The 15,656-nt window shown below is 36.5% G+C and overlaps 1 protein-coding gene across 6 annotated transcripts in view; it reads left to right on the forward strand.

Annotated features, from left to right (window-relative positions):
* Window positions 1-15,656, forward strand: part of USP24 (ubiquitin specific peptidase 24) — a 147,482-nt gene that overhangs the window by 94,771 nt on the left and 37,055 nt on the right. For all 6 annotated transcript variants that reach the window (XM_063712227.1, XM_009249820.3, XM_063712228.1 and 3 more), the window contains 4 exons: window positions 8,911-8,972; window positions 11,701-11,892; window positions 12,868-12,985; window positions 15,082-15,226. In XM_063712227.1, the coding sequence (XP_063568297.1) occupies window positions 8,911-8,972; window positions 11,701-11,892; window positions 12,868-12,985; window positions 15,082-15,226 (517 nt within the window). The remainder of the gene's footprint in view (window positions 1-8,910; window positions 8,973-11,700; window positions 11,893-12,867; window positions 12,986-15,081; window positions 15,227-15,656) is intronic.

Consider the following 15,656-nt stretch of genomic DNA (forward strand, 5'->3'; position numbering starts at 1 on the left):
AATCTGCAACATACATGACAGACAATAAGCTAATTTGAGATATATATATCTGTATATATAACTATTATAAATTATTAAGCAAAAGACCAACAGCCAGGTTAAAAAGGGGCAAAGAATGTAAACAGACTGTTCAAAGACATGTAGTTTTTTTTTGAATTGCTAAATTTTTTTTATTGTGGTAAATATACATAACATAAAATTTACCATGAGGTATACAATTCTGCGACATTAAGTACACACACATTGTGATGCAACCATCACAACTGTCTATTTCCAAAACTCTTTTGTCATCCTAAACTGAAACTCTGTATCCATTGAGCAATAACTCCCTGTTCTCCCTCCCCCATCTCACGGCAACCACCATTCTACTTTCTGTCTCTAAGGATTTGACGACTCTAGGTACCTCATATAAGTGGAATCAGACAGTATTTGTCCTTGTATGTCTGGCTGATTTCACTTAGCATAATGTCCTTAAGGTTTATTCATGTTGTAGCATGAATCAGAATTTCCTTCCTTTTTAAGGCTGAATTATATATCATTGTATGTGTAAACCATATTTGTATATCCATTCATCCATAGATGAACATTTGGGTGTTTCCACCTTTTGGCCGTTGTGAATGCAGCTACAAACATGGGTATGCAAATATCTGTGTGAATCCCTGTTTTCAGTTCTTTTGGGTGTATACCCAGAAGTGGAATTGCTAGATCATTTAGTAATTCTGTGTTTGATTTCTTTGTGGAACCACCATACTGTTTGCCACAATGGCTGTACCATTTTACTTTCCCACCAGCAATGTACAAGGATTCTCATTTCTCCACATCTTAGCCAACGCTTGTTGTTTTCTAGGATTTTTGTTTTTGTTTTTGTTTCGTTTTGTTTTTGATAGTAGCTGTCCCAGTGCATGTGAATTGGCATCTGTGGTTTCAGTTTGCATTTCCTTGATAACTAGTGTTGAGCGTCTTATCATGTGCTTGTTGGCCATTCATATATCTTCTTCAGAGAAACATCTATTTTAAGACCTTGGCTCATTTTTAAATTGGATTATTTGTTGTGGAATTATTTGTATATCCTGAATATTGATCCCTTATCAGATGATATGTTATGCAGATATTTTCTCCCAATCTGTGGGTTGTCTTTTAGCTCTCTTGATGGTGTCCTACGTATGTATTTTCTCTTTAGTTACCTGTGTTTTTGCTGTCATAGCCAGGAAATTATGGCCAAATCCTATGTCACAAAGTTTTCCCCATTTTCTTCTAAGGGTTTTATAGTTTCAGTTCTTACATTTAGGTGTTTGATCCATTTTGAGTTTAGTTTTGCATATGGTGTAAGGTAAGGGTCTGACTTCATTTTTTTCCATGTGAATATCCAGTTTTCCTAGTGCCACTTTTTAAAAATACTATCCTTTCCCTGTTGAATGGTTTTGGTGCCCTTGATGAAAATCAGGACCATATTTTTGAGTTCTATATTTCTATTCCATTGGTCTATGTCTGTCTTTATACCAATATAACACTGTTTTGATTACTGTAGTATTGTACTAAGTTTAAAATCAGGAAGTATGAGTCTTTCAACCTTGTTCCTCTTTTTCAGGATTGATTTGGCTACTTGGAGAGTCCATGTGAATTTTAGAATGGGTTTTTCTATTTTTGCAAATGTGTTTGGCATTTTCATAGAGATTTCATTGAACCTGTAGATGACTTTGAATAGTAATGACATCTTAACAAGATTTTCTTTCAATCCTTGAACACAAGATGTCTTTTCATTATGTCATCTTTAATTTCTTTCAGCAATGTTTGTAGATTTCACTGTACAAGTATTTCGTTTCCTTGATTTAAGTTGGTTCCTAAGTATTTTATTCTTTTTGATGCTATTGTAAGTGGAATTGTTGATTTGTTTTTCAGTTTGATCATTCTTAGTATAAGAAACACAACTGATTTTTGTGTTGATTCTGTATGCTGCAACTTCGCTGAATTTATTTATTAGTTCTGACAGTTTCTTTTGCAGAAACTTTAGGGCTTTCCATATATAGTAACATGTCATCTGTTAACAGATAATTTTACTCCCTTTTCAATATGGATGTCTTTTAGTTCTTTTTCTTGCCTAATTGCTCTGGCTGAAACCTTCAATACTATGTTGAATAGAAGTGGTAAAAGTGGGCATCTTTGTTTCTGCTCTTAGGATAAAAGCTTTCAGTCATTCAGCATTGAGTATGTTAGCTGTGAGTTTTTCATATCTGGCTTTATTGTGTTGAGGTAGTTTCCTTCTATTTGTAATTTGTTAAGTGTTTTTATCATGAAAGTGAGTTAAATTTTATCAAATGCTTTTTCTGCTTTGATTGAGATAATCATGTGGGTCTTTTTCTTTCTTTCCCTTAATATGAGATTACGTTGATTTTCGTACCCTGGACCATACTTGAATTCCAGGAGTCAATCCCACTTGTTCATGGGGTGTAATCCTTTAAATGCACTCCTTTGATTTGATAGTATTTTGTTGAAGATTTTTGCATTAGCATTCATAAGGGATATCGGTCTGTAGTTTTCTTGTGGTGTCTTTTTCTGGCTTTTGTATCAGGGTAATACTGGTGTCATAGAATAAGTCAGGAAGTATTACCTCCTCTTCAGTTTTTTGAAAGAGCTTGAGAAGTCTTGGTGGTAATTCTTTAAATATTTGGTAGAATTCACCAGTGAAGCCATCTGGTCCAGGGCTTTTCTTTGTTGGGAGTTTGTTGTGTTTTTTTTGTTTTGGTTTTTTTTTTTTTTGATTACCAATTCAGTCTCTTTGCTGAATAGATTTATTTACCTTTTCTGTTTCTTCCTGATTCAATCGTGGTAGGTTTTGTGTTGCTAGGAATTTGTCTACTTCATCTAGGTTAATTTGTTGGCATACGGTTGCTTACAGTACTCTCTTATATCCTTTCCATTTCTGTAAAATTGGTAGTTATGTACCCACTTTCATTTCTGAGCTTAGTAATTTGATCCTTCTCCCTTTTTTGTCTTAGTTAGTCTACCTAAAGGTTTGTTGGTTTTGTTCATCTTTTCAAAGAGCCAACTTTTTGTTTCATTGATTTTTTTTTTCTTTTTGGTATTGTTTTACCATTCTTTATTTTATTTATTTCCACTCTAATCTTTGTTATTTCCTTCCTTTTACTAGCTTTAAGTTTGGTTTGTTCTTCTTTTTCTAGTTCCTTAGGTGTAAAGTTAGGTTGTCAATTGAATCCTTTTCTTGTTTTTAATGTAAGCATTTATTTATTTATTTTTAATTATACTTTAAGTTCTGGGATACATGTGCAGAACGTGCAGGTTTGTTACATAGGTATACAAGTGCCATAGTGGTTTGCTGCACCTATCAACCCGTCATCTACATTAGGTATTTTCTCTTAATGCTATCCCTCCCCTAGCCCACCACCCCCCGACAGGCTCTGGTGTGTGGTGTTCCCCTCCCTGTGTCCATGTGTTCTCATTATTCAGCTCCCACTTACGAGTGAGAACATGCAGTGCTTGGTTTTCTGTTCTTGTGTTAGTTTGCTGAGAATGATGATTTCCAGCTTCATCTGTGTCCCTGCAAAGCGTATGAACTCATCCTTTTCTATGGCCACATAGTATTCCATGGTGTATATGTGCCACATTTTCTTTATCCAGTCTATCATTGATGGGCATTTGGGTTGGTTCCAAGTCTTTGCTATTGTGAACAGTGCTGCAATAGACATACCCGTGCATGTGTCTTTATAGTAGAATGATTTACAATCCTTTGGGTATATATCCAGTAATGGGATTGCTGGGTCAAATGGTATTTCTGGTTCTAGATCTTTAAGTAATTGCCACACTGTCTCCACAATGATTGAACTAATTTACACTCCCACCAACAGTGTAAAAGCATTTCACCATATCCTCTCCAGCATCTGTTGTTTCCTGACTTTTTAATGATCGCCATTCTAACTGATGTGAGATGGTATCTCATTGCGATTTTGATTTGCATTTCTCTACAGTGATCATGAGCTTTTTTTCATGTTTGTTGACCACATAAATGTCTTCTTTTGAGAAGTGTCTGTTCATATCCTTTGCCCACTTTTCGATGGAGTTGTTTTTGTCTTGTAAGTTTGTTTAAGTTCTTTTTAGAATCTGGATATTAGCCCTTTGTCAGATGGATAGATTGCAAAAATTTTCTCCCATTCTATAGGTTGCCTGTTCACTCTGATGATAGTTTCTTTTGCTGTGCAGAAGCTCTTTCATTTAATTATATCCCATTTGTCAATTTTGGCTTTTGTTGCCATTGCTTTTGGTGTTTTAGTCATGAAATCCTTGCCCATGCCTATGTCCTGAATGATATCGCCTAGGTTTTCTTGTAGGGTTTTTATGGTTTTAGGTCTTACATTTAAGTCTTTAATCCATCTTGAGTTAATTTTTGTATAAAGTGTAAGGAAGGGGTCCAGTTTCAGTTTTCAGCATATAGCTAGACAGTTTTCCCAAAAACATTTATTAAATAGGGAATCATTTCCCCATTGCTTGTTTTTGTCAGGTGTGTCGAAGATCAGATAGTTGTAGTAGATGTGTGGCGTTATTTCTGAGGCTTCTGTTCTGTTCCATTGGTCTGTATATCTGTTTTGGTACAGTACCATGCTGTTTTGGTTACTGTAGCCTTGTAGTATAGTTTGAAGTTAGGTAGCATGATGCCTCCAGCTTTCTTCTTTTTGCTTAGGATTGTCTTGGCTATACAGATTCTGTTTTGATTCCATATGAAATTTAAAGTAGTTTTCTCTAATTCTGTGAAGAAAGTCAGTGGTAGCTTGATGTAGGGGGATAGCATTGAATCTATAAATTACTTTGGGCAGCATGGCCATTTTCACAATATTGATTCTTCCTATGCACGAGCATGGAATGTTTTTCCATTTGTTTGTGTCCTCTCTTATTTCCTTGAGCAGTGGTTTGTAGTTCTCCTTGAAGAAGTCCTTCACATGCCTTGTAAGTTGTATTCCTAGGTATTTTTTTCTCTTTGTAGTAATTGTGAATGGGAGTTCACTCATGATTTGTCTGTTTGTTTATTATTCGCGTATAGGAATGCTTGTGATTTTGCACATTGATTTTGTATCCTGAGACTTTGCTGAAGTTGCTTAAGGAGATTTTGGCCTGAGAGAAGATGGGGTTTTTTAAATATACAATCATGTCATCTGCAAACAGAGACAATTTGACTTCCTGTCTTCCTATTTGAATACCCTTTATTTCTTTCTCTTGCCTGATTGCCCTGGCCGGAACTTCCAATACTATGTTAAATAAGAGTGATGAGAGAGGTCATTCTTGTCTTGTGCCAGTTTTCAAAGGGAATGCTTCCAACTTTTGCCCATTCGGTATGATATTGGCTGTGAGTTTGTCATAAATAGCTCTTATTATTTTGAGATATGTTCCATCAATACCTAGTTTATTGCATATGTTGAACCAGCCTTGCATCCCAGGGATAAAGCCAACTTGATCGTGGTGGATAGCTTTTTGATGTGCTACTGGAATCAGTTTGCCAGTATTTTATTGAGGATTTTCGCATCGATGTCATCAGGGATATTGGCCCGAAATTTTCTTTTTTTTGTTGTGTCTCTGCCAGGTTTTGGTATCAGGATGGTGCTGACCTCATAAAATGAGTTGGGGAGGAGTCCCTCTTTTTCTATCGTTTGGAATAGTTTCAGAAGGAATGGTACCAGCTCCTCTTTGTACCTCTGGTAGAATTCAGCTGTGAATCCATCTGGTCCTGGGCCTTTTTTGGTTGGTAGGCTATTAATTACTGCCTCCATTTCAGAACTTGTTATTGGTCTATTCAGAGATTCGACATCTTCTTGGTTTAGTCTTGGGAGGGTGTATGTGTCTGGGAATTTATCCATTTCTTACAGATTTTCTAGTTTCTTTGTGTAGAGGTGTTTATAGTATTCTCTGATGGTAGTTTGTGTTTCTGTGGGATCAGTGGTAATATATTCTTTATCATTTTTTATTCTGTCTGCTTGATTCTTCTCTCTTTTCTTCTTTATTAATCTGGCTAGCAATCTAGGAATATTTCCCAAGCAAATGGAAAGCAAAAAAAAGCAGGGGTTACAATCCTAGTCTCTGATAAAACAGACTTTAAACCAACAAAGGTCAAAAAAAGACAAAGAAGGGTATTACACAATGGTAACGAGATCAATGCAACAAAAAGAGCTAACTGTCCTAAATATATACACACCAAATACAGGAGCACCCAGATTCATAAAGCAAGTTCTTAGAGACCTACAAAGAGACTTAGACTCCCACACAATGATAGTGGGAGACTTTAACACCCCACTGTCAATATTAGACAGATCAATGAGACAGCAAATTAATAAGGATATTCAGGACTTGAACTCAGCTCTAGACCAAGCAGACCTAATAGACATCTACAGAACTCTCCACCCCAAATCAACAGAATATACATTCTTTTCAGCACCACATTGCACTTATTCTAAAATTGACCACATAATTGGAAGTAAAACACTCCTCAGCAAAAGAATGGAAATCATAACAATCTCTCAGACCACAGTGCAATCAAATTAGAACTCAGGATTAAGAAACTCACTCAGAATTGCACAACTACATGGAAACTGAACAACCTGCTCCTGAATGACTGCTGGGTAAATAATGAAATTAAGGCAGAAATAAATAAGTTCTTTGAAACCAATGAGAACAAAGACACAACGTACCAAAATCTCTGGGACACAGCTAAAGCAGTGTTTAGAGGCAAATTTATAGCACTAAAATGCCCACAGGAGAAAGCAGGAAAGATCTACAATTGACACCCTAACATCACAATTAAAAGAACTAGAGAAGCAAGAGCAAACAAATTCAAAAGCTAGCAGAAGACAAGAAATAACTAAGATCAGAGCAGAACTGAAGAAGATAGAGACGCGAAGAACCTTTCAAAAGATCAGTGAATCGAGGAGCTGGTTTTTTGAAAAGATTAACAAAATAAATGTAAGCATTTATAGCTATAAATTTCCATCTCATAACACTTCTTTTGATATTTCCCATAATTTTTGGTAAGTTGTATTTTTGTTTTCATTTGTCTTAATATATTTTCTAATTTTCCCTCTGGTTTCTTTGATCCATTCTTGACTTTTTTTAATACCTCTGTTTTCTAGATATAATATGTATAATCTACAGAATTTCTCAAATATAGTTATAATTTTATCTGTTGTTTGCAAGTCTTTATTACAGGATTAAATGTGTGTACTAACACTTGTTCTATTCTCATGCACTTTCTAATATACAGAGATTTCTGGCCCCCATATCCCGGCTTCTACATAAATATTATTTTGAAACATTTAACCTTCTGTTTTAACATTCCAAATGTCTAGGAAAGAAGTCAAAATTTTGGCTTCTGAGATAAGGTCATTGTGAGTGACTTAGAAATGTTAAAAATTCAGCCAAAACTTAAAAATTATGTTATAGTTTACCATCAAGATTTAAGCTGAATTAGACATTAGCTGTATATTTATGGTAATAAAAAATAATTCTTTAGTGATATTTCAGAGAATGGCTTCCCCCAGTAAACATGTGAATTAAAAGCTGTAGAAATTTCTTCTTTTATCTTTGTATACTTTTTACTTTAGAATTCCAACTTTTCCTAGTTAAAATTTTTCTAAACAGATGAACTTTTTATTTGAAAGACGAATGATTCTTCAGTATAAATGTTTAAGCCATTTTTAAGAAGTTAAAGCTATTGTGCTTATACTTGTAAGTCAGTTCACTTAATATAAGTACATGTTAAGATTTAATTTTTTATTTAATATTAAGTTCCTCTAAGTTTTACGAAAGAAGCAGAAAGCATTAGGTGAGAGTTTTAACATATACTCTTAAAGAAGCTCTTAAAAATATGTTGAAGGTAGAGCTATTTAATTTCACATCAAAGTGAATCTTTAATTATATGTTTGCATAATTAAAAAAATTATGTCTCACAGCTTTTTTTAATGCCCAAGTTTGGTACATATTTTCCCTCAGTAGTATGATGATGATAGTTGCATGCTAAATACCAGGAAAAAAAAATAGTATGGTAATAATAGCAGTTACCATAGGCCAACTATATGCCACACAGCATACTAAACTGCTTATGTATGTTTTTCTTTTAATCCTCAGACTGGCCTAATGAGTTTGGCAGTTTTATTGTCTTCATTGTTTATAACCATCATTCTTGGTTCATTATATATTCTCCTCATTAGTTTGTGCTTGAACCTTTTCTATATGTTTGTGTATATGCATATGTTTTTTATTTCCAATACTATAGTAAGCATTTTAGAAGTTAGAAAACTAAAAGTTAAAAGGGAAATAGATGTCCATGGGACATCCAGCTGCTATAAGTAGGGGAGCCGGGTTTAAAACCCATTTGTGTCTGATTCTAAAACCTGTGCTGTTCACTACTATAATTGCAGAAAAAGCTTCTTTGATCATCCTCTGTAAAATAGTTTCCCTGTCTCTTTCTCTTCTTACTCTGCTCTGTTTTTCTTCTTAGTGCATATTACCACTTGACAAATGTGTATATTTCTAATTTGTTGTTTGTCTCCCTTCTTAAGTTCACTGATCTCCCAAAACAGTTCCAGGCATTTGTAGGTGCTTAGTAGATACTGATTGAAATGTAAATGAATGGATGTAATGAGTGTATTATGTATGCAATCAGTGCATATATTATTTTAAGATGTGATAGATTTAGTGTTTCCCTCTCTTTACACTGTTATTTCTATTACTATCTCTGTATTAGTAAAATCAATATGCTTCTTGCTAAAATATGGAATTTGAATTAATATAAAAGTAGTTATGCTTACCAAAATTATCTTGCTCACTTGTTTTGTGAACTTGTTCTTACAACGAAAATGCTTTTTATTTTCAAATCAGCCTCTTATTAGTAACTGAAACCTTTCTGTTTTTTAGACTGTTATCTCAGTGTATGGAGTATTTTGATTTGAGATGCCAGTTATTAGATGATCTGACAAGTAAGTAAATGACTAATATGTAGGGGAGAGGGGCTGGGGAAGAGTAGAAGAGAAAGTCACACGGACATTTCTAAATATGATTTACATATCTCAGGTGTAAATAAAATTACAATTGTTTGAAGTTGAACCTTGTTTTCTTGAAAATAGCATATAAACCTATGTACCAGTGAGCTCTTCTTGTGTAACATAACCAGTCATTAATGAATTGAGAAAATTTGTTGATTTTTTAAGTTGTCAAAGGCTCATATTTTAATTACACTGATATGAAACTATTATGAAGGGTCTTTCTCTCCAGTGTAGTCTGTTATAATTTTAAAGGTTGATTGTTGAAGGAAAGAGGGACTCTTTGTTGCGGCATGTTGATAGTGTTAGAAGTCAGTTCCTTAGTGTTAGTTGTAGAGTATCACGGTTAGAAATTCTTTTGTTAGTGTGCTGAGATTTTAATTGTCTGTACTTACCCTTAAATAATGCACATGTACGTTGGAATGCTCTGTGTAAATTTTAGTTCAGATCATGAGTTTGTTATTCTCCACTCTTCACAAAGAATTTGCTTCAGCTTACAGGAAATTAATAAAATAAAAATCAGGATCCACAAAAATAGCAATTGGTAAAGAATGTCAAGGCCAGGAGGAAAAAAAATACCTCAGAATTAATTTGTGAGGTTCCTGAAGGCCAGAGGTAAAAAGGAAGCAGCATATGGTTAGTTGTTCAAATACCCTGTAAGAAGAAATAGAATAGTTTCTCAAAAGAAGCAAATCTCTTTCCTAGCACCTAAGTCTAAAAGAAATTTCATACAAAGGCCATCATGTAATGGACACATAAAGACAGTGACTAATAGTCCTCAACAACATTTCTATGGTGGCAGATGCCTTCCTCAGTTTCATAAGTGTCTGTCAAAAACAGGAGGTGGCCGGGCGCCGGTGGCTCACGCCTGTAATCCTGGCACTTTGGGAGGCGAAGGTGGGTGGATCACTTGAGATCAGGAGTTCGAGACCAGCCTGGCCGACATGGTGAAACCAAAAACACAAAATCAGCCGGGCGTGGTGGTGCATGCCTGTAATCCCAGCTGCTCGGGAGGCTGAAGAAGGAGAATTGCTTGAACCCGGGAGGCAGAGGTTACAGTGAGCAGAGCTTGCACCACTGCACTCCAGCCTGGGCGACAGAGCGAGACAGAGTCTCCAAAAAATAAAAAATAAGAACGGGCCACATTGCTCTGAACAATGCAGTGAAATTGGTTTCGTGGAGAGGGAGTTAATACAGTGTGAGAGTGTGTCTTGATTCAGAGAGAAGATCTGTTGGATCTAGTGAAGTGGGCGGACTGCATGTCCATCTAACAGTCTCACGTAACACTGGTTTTCACCCAGGCTCCCAGAGAAAGCTGACCAGCAGCCATACAGGCTTTGGTTTCTGCTCTGCAGCAAGGACAGGAATCATGAGTTGGCTACACACATGCAACTTTGAAATGAATGAGCGAGTTATTAATGTAGACCTCCCCTGTGTTGTTGAGTGATAAATGAGGGACCCAGGATCTCTTGTTAACATCTTGGGAGGTGAGGGGAATTAATTCTCGGGTAATAACATGTCTTGAAACAATATTTGCCAATTCTGGAGTGTTTTCCGTAAGCCAGTGCCTACACTAGCACTTCATACACAGCACCCTGCATAAATAAGGAAACAAGGTCATACAGTAAGTGGTAAACATAGGGTTTCTATCTGGTCCCAGTCCAGCTCTGACTGACCCTAAAGGGTCCTTCTTCACTTCACCGTGTGGAGACCCTGCTTGCTTCTCACTATAGTGCAGTGGAAGTAGAGCATAATCACTCTTCCTCCCCTCCCCAGTCTCAACTTCCAATATGAAATTGTGCTTTAAGTCCTTGTTTGAAGGGGCAAGTGAAATACATAATACAAAAGAACAGAGTAGTTCTCAGGAGTTTGGCACATTGTTTGGAAACCTGGACTCTGGCAGCTGTACTTCTGACCTCATTCTCCTTTGCAGAACTCAGCCCTCCCTTGGTTCAGGTAACACTGCAGGAGTGTTGATTCTCCTTATACCCTTCTACCCCTTCTTTCTCTAGAAGATTTTGTTTCCTGAGACTTCTGCTAACCCCCACCAAACCAGGAGCTCCTTCTGAGCAGGAATTTGTCTCCCTCATTTTATAGCCTCAGCATATGGCACAGTGACCTGCACAGAGGAGGCAACCAATAAGTGGTTTATGAATGAGGGCACCTTCATTCCCTGTGGGCAGCAGCTGTCACCTACTATTTGTTAATGACAGTTTTGTGGGGTTTTTGTGTTTTTTTTTTTGGTTTTTTTTTTTGAGATGGAGTCTTGCTCTTTCGCCCAGTCTGGAGTACAGTGGCGTGATCTCAGCTCACTGCAACCTCTGCTTACTGGGTTCAAGCAATTCTCCTGCCTCAGCCTCCCAAGTAGCTAGGACTACAGACATGCACCACCGTGCCCGTCCAATTTTTGTATTTTTAGTAGAGACGGGGTTTCACCATGCTGGCCAGGCTGGTCTCGAACTCCTGACCTCATGATCCGCCCGCCTCAGCCTCCCAAAGTGCTGGGATTACAGATGTGAGCCAGCTCACCCGGCCTTAATGATAGTTTTTTTAAGATCTGTAAAGTGAAAGATTGGGGCTTGACTTTCCTTACTTTAATTCAGGACTTTGACTCCATAAAGGAAAATCCTTCTTTCTTTGTAATGGATTTTTTTTTCCTTCTTAGCTTCAGAAATGGAGCAGTTAAGGATCAGCCCAGCTACCATGCTTGAAGATGAGATTACTTGGCTGGATAACTTTGAACCTAATCGTACAGCTGAATGTGAGACCAGTGAAGCGGACAACATCTTACTGGCAGGGCACTTACGCCTCATCAAGACCCTTCTTTCACTCTGTGGGGCAGAAAAGGAAATGCTTGGTAATTATTGCTTCATCTTATCACATGGCAGATTCTTCAGTGCTTGGTTATTGCCAGTGTTGTGCGTAGGTGGGAAAATAAGATAGATGCCAAGTGTTCCGTGGAAAATTGACCCTTCACACAGTAGGAAATTATCCGTTATTTTAGTGGCTAACAAACTTAAGGTGTACTTTACCTGTGTCATTAAACAACATAGAGAATTTTATAGTGTTCAAAATAGCTGGATCACATAACTTCCTAATACCAAGTAAGAATTATAATTCAAAGTAGATTTTTCTCTTTTTGCTGTTATGTACTTTATAATATGTAATTTACCGTCTGTCTTCTTTTAAGGGTGATTCTCATCTGAGGAGGCAGCCCCTAACCACCCCTGCCCGCCAGTGGTGGGGTACATATGAGATTCTCCTAGGGTACACATGTAATTTGTAAAAGATTATTCAGTATTATAAATTGTATTCAGAAGACAAATGAAAAATTAACTCTCTCTTTTATAACACAAACCAAGCTTTACAAAATATTCTTGGCTACTGGGGATACATAGAAAAGAGTGATTCTTAACCAGAGAGAGAAAGGCATATCATTTTAAACTAAAGAGGCAAGATTTTAAAAGTTTCGGAAACCCTTATGTGGATTCCCCTATGCCCAGAGTAAGAACTATTCACTCAAACCATTCTGCCTTGTGGTGTCCTTGGCACTTGTGTTTCTAAAGTGAAAGCTTGACTCCTTTCACTGTATTGTAAGCCCATAAAGGAACACACCCTCACCTGCCTGTCTTTGTATTCTGTCCCTTTTGTAGTCTACCCCACAAGCTTTGCCATGTAGTAAGTGCTCAAAAAATAAACATTAAATTAAACTAAATGCTCTACTATTGGGTGGCCTCGGGTACCTTTGCTGCTCTGATAAGAAAGCGCAAGATAGGATCTTTGAATTAAAATATGTGTTCATCTTCAACATGAATATTATGCTCTATTCCAGGTTCATCACTCATTAAACCATTGTTAGATGACTTCCTTTTCCGAGCTTCTAGAATTATTTTAAATAGTCATTCTCCAGCTGGCAGTGCCGCCATCAGTCAACAGGACTTTCATCCAAAGTATGGAAAATGCACGTTGTGTTCAGTTTTGGTAAAAATTCTAATTTGAAACTTTAGTCCCGAAAGATTTTGTTAACTTGGAGTTTGTCTTCCATCTGTGAGTCTGTGTATCCTATATTATCCACTAAATGAAGAAATGCACGTGAAGGGGCTTAGCATAAAGCCTGCCTGGCGCATAGTAAGCACAGAGCAAGTGTTCTGGTACCATTATTATCATCAGAATGGAAGAACAAATAGAAATGTGGCTAACTTGGTCAGTAACAAATTCCAAGAGAAACGAAGGTTATAAAAATTATGTCCAAAGTACAAGTAAATAGGCTCTGAGTAAAATCTTGAAGGTTTCTCAGGAGAAAACGATAGGTGCTTTAGTGCATAAACCTTGTCGTTTGCTGAGTGCTGGCTGTGTTCTGTTAACTGCAACTGCTTGTGATTTATTACAGTAGTAATTTTGGAATTAAATTTTGTATTAGTTTTATGGGTACAAATTTGAAAGATCTCTTTGTAATGTTGACCCTACTTGAGTGGTATTTATACTCTTGGAGGTAGGAAGAAGAGGCAGAGCTAAAAGCTGCTATTTCATTTGCTCCAAATCTAACTAACTTTGTTCCTTTCTCATGAAAACCAGAGTTAATTGAGTAATCCTGAAGAAACTATTTGCTGTTTATAGTGAAAAGGGTTCCTGTACAATTTCAGTGGTTATTGAAATGGACAAGGCATAATAAGCAGTATTTTGTGGAATCCTAAGAGGTATCTTATCACGTATAAATATTTCTCTACTTAAAGTTGCCTCATTAGCAAAATCTGTTTTAGGTAAGAAAAAAAAGTAAAACCCTTTATTAGAACTCTTGGGGATTCCCATCCTCATTGCTACCCCAGTCCTATTTTGGAAGATTTGGTGCTAGGTCTATGGTAGTCTTTTATTAAAGCAGCAGAAAGAAGTAAATTTTCAGTAAACACAAAAGATATATCTTTAGCAGTTTTATTATTAATAAAAGTAGTTCCTCCACAAATGAAGAAGGAAGGAGTGTTTTTGTAAAAATCATATACAGTGCCTTGACTAAAAAAGGAAACATTTGTTTCATCCCTCCCCATTGTACTGAATGGTGTTGATTTATCACAGTAATTCCCAGTCTTTTCCCACCAAAACCCTCACGGAAGAAAGAGATTTAAAATACACAAACTCTTTTCAGAAGTAATGCTATTTTGTATCACAGTAACAAAGCAACTTTTAGTGTTTAGCCTGTGTAAATGGCACCTCCCTATTCTTTTCTTACTGTCCTTTGCAACCCTGAAGTTCAGATAAGAAGCAAAGGACAGTGCCAGCTCCATGGCCATTGTCCTCAGTGCCTGGTGTCGTGCTGGTCTAAAAGCCTCATAAGCCCCCTTAAATGCCTCCTCCTACATTCCTTAAGTGTTTCACTCAGAGGTTGGCTATCCTCTTTTCTGTGTATCCTTCCTAACCAGTGATCCCTCAGTAATGCAAGGTTAGCATTGGTTAAAGTGAGATATTATTGTCCATCCCCAAAGTGGTTTATACTACAAGGCAGGCAGTGTAGAAAGCCTTTGATTTCATGCAGAATGCTTGCTAGTTATCTTTTGTGTTAAACGAATTGATTTGACAAACTGTATTTCTGTCTCCATTTTTTTTCATAGAAAGTTCACATAAAATGTTTATGGCTATCTATTCTGGTTTTTACAGCTTTCTTTTGCTGCCATCCTAAGATCTTCTTAGGGTGACAGCGATAAAATCTTTCTACTTACCTATTTTATTTGAAAGACAGTTATTCCCATGTCATCTTTATTACAGAGTTCTCTTTACTCTTTCTCCTCCATTCTTGCTGATCCATTCATTAGATGAGACTATTCTGATCATAAGTGAAAGAATTTTGCTACTTTATCATCAGGCCAAGAAGATAGTTGTTAATTCCTCCTATATTCATGACCCCTGGATTACTAGATGTCTGGGGTTAGACCTGACTTAAGTATGTTTGAGGAATTGGAGCTCTTCTACTTTCATTTCAACTGTTGATTTAGTTTAATGAGTAATTTAAGTAGATTATTCATTGTTGAAATTGACTTGTGTCTTTTGTTTCTAGGTGTAGTACAGCGAATAGCCGATTGGCAGCCTATGAAGTCCTTGTGATGTTGGCTGATAGTTCACCTTCAAATCTTCAAATTATTATAAAAGAACTGCTTTCTATGCATCACCAACCTGACCCTGCTCTTACCAAGGAGTTTGATGTAGGTTTTCTAGACGTTGATGAACTTAATTTTTTTAGAATGATCTCTGAAACATATAATTTTAAGACTGTATTTGCATTCCGCTGACCACAAAGAAAGTCAGTATTATTATTTTGCTTACTGTGTTCACATACTTAAATCAAGTATAAGCTATAGTATCACTCTAATATACTGAATATATTAAGAAATAGTATCCTTTTAATTAAAGAGGGAGAGGCATTTTCAAGTTGCTTGGTAGTTATTCTCAGTAAAAAGTAGCATTCCAACCTATTTTTTCAGTGACTATGCTGGGCATAGGCCAGACCCTAGAGATACAAGTCAAATAAACATTGGCTCTATCGCAGTACAGCCTATGTTCAGTTAAATTCAACCAAGATTTATTGAGTTTAGTATGTGCTAAGAGGCATATTAGGCTTTTGGAGCTCAAAAA

Source organism: Pongo abelii, chromosome 1, assembly GCF_028885655.2.
Source record: "Pongo abelii isolate AG06213 chromosome 1, NHGRI_mPonAbe1-v2.0_pri, whole genome shotgun sequence".
Taxonomy (NCBI): Eukaryota; Metazoa; Chordata; class Mammalia; order Primates; family Hominidae; genus Pongo; species Pongo abelii.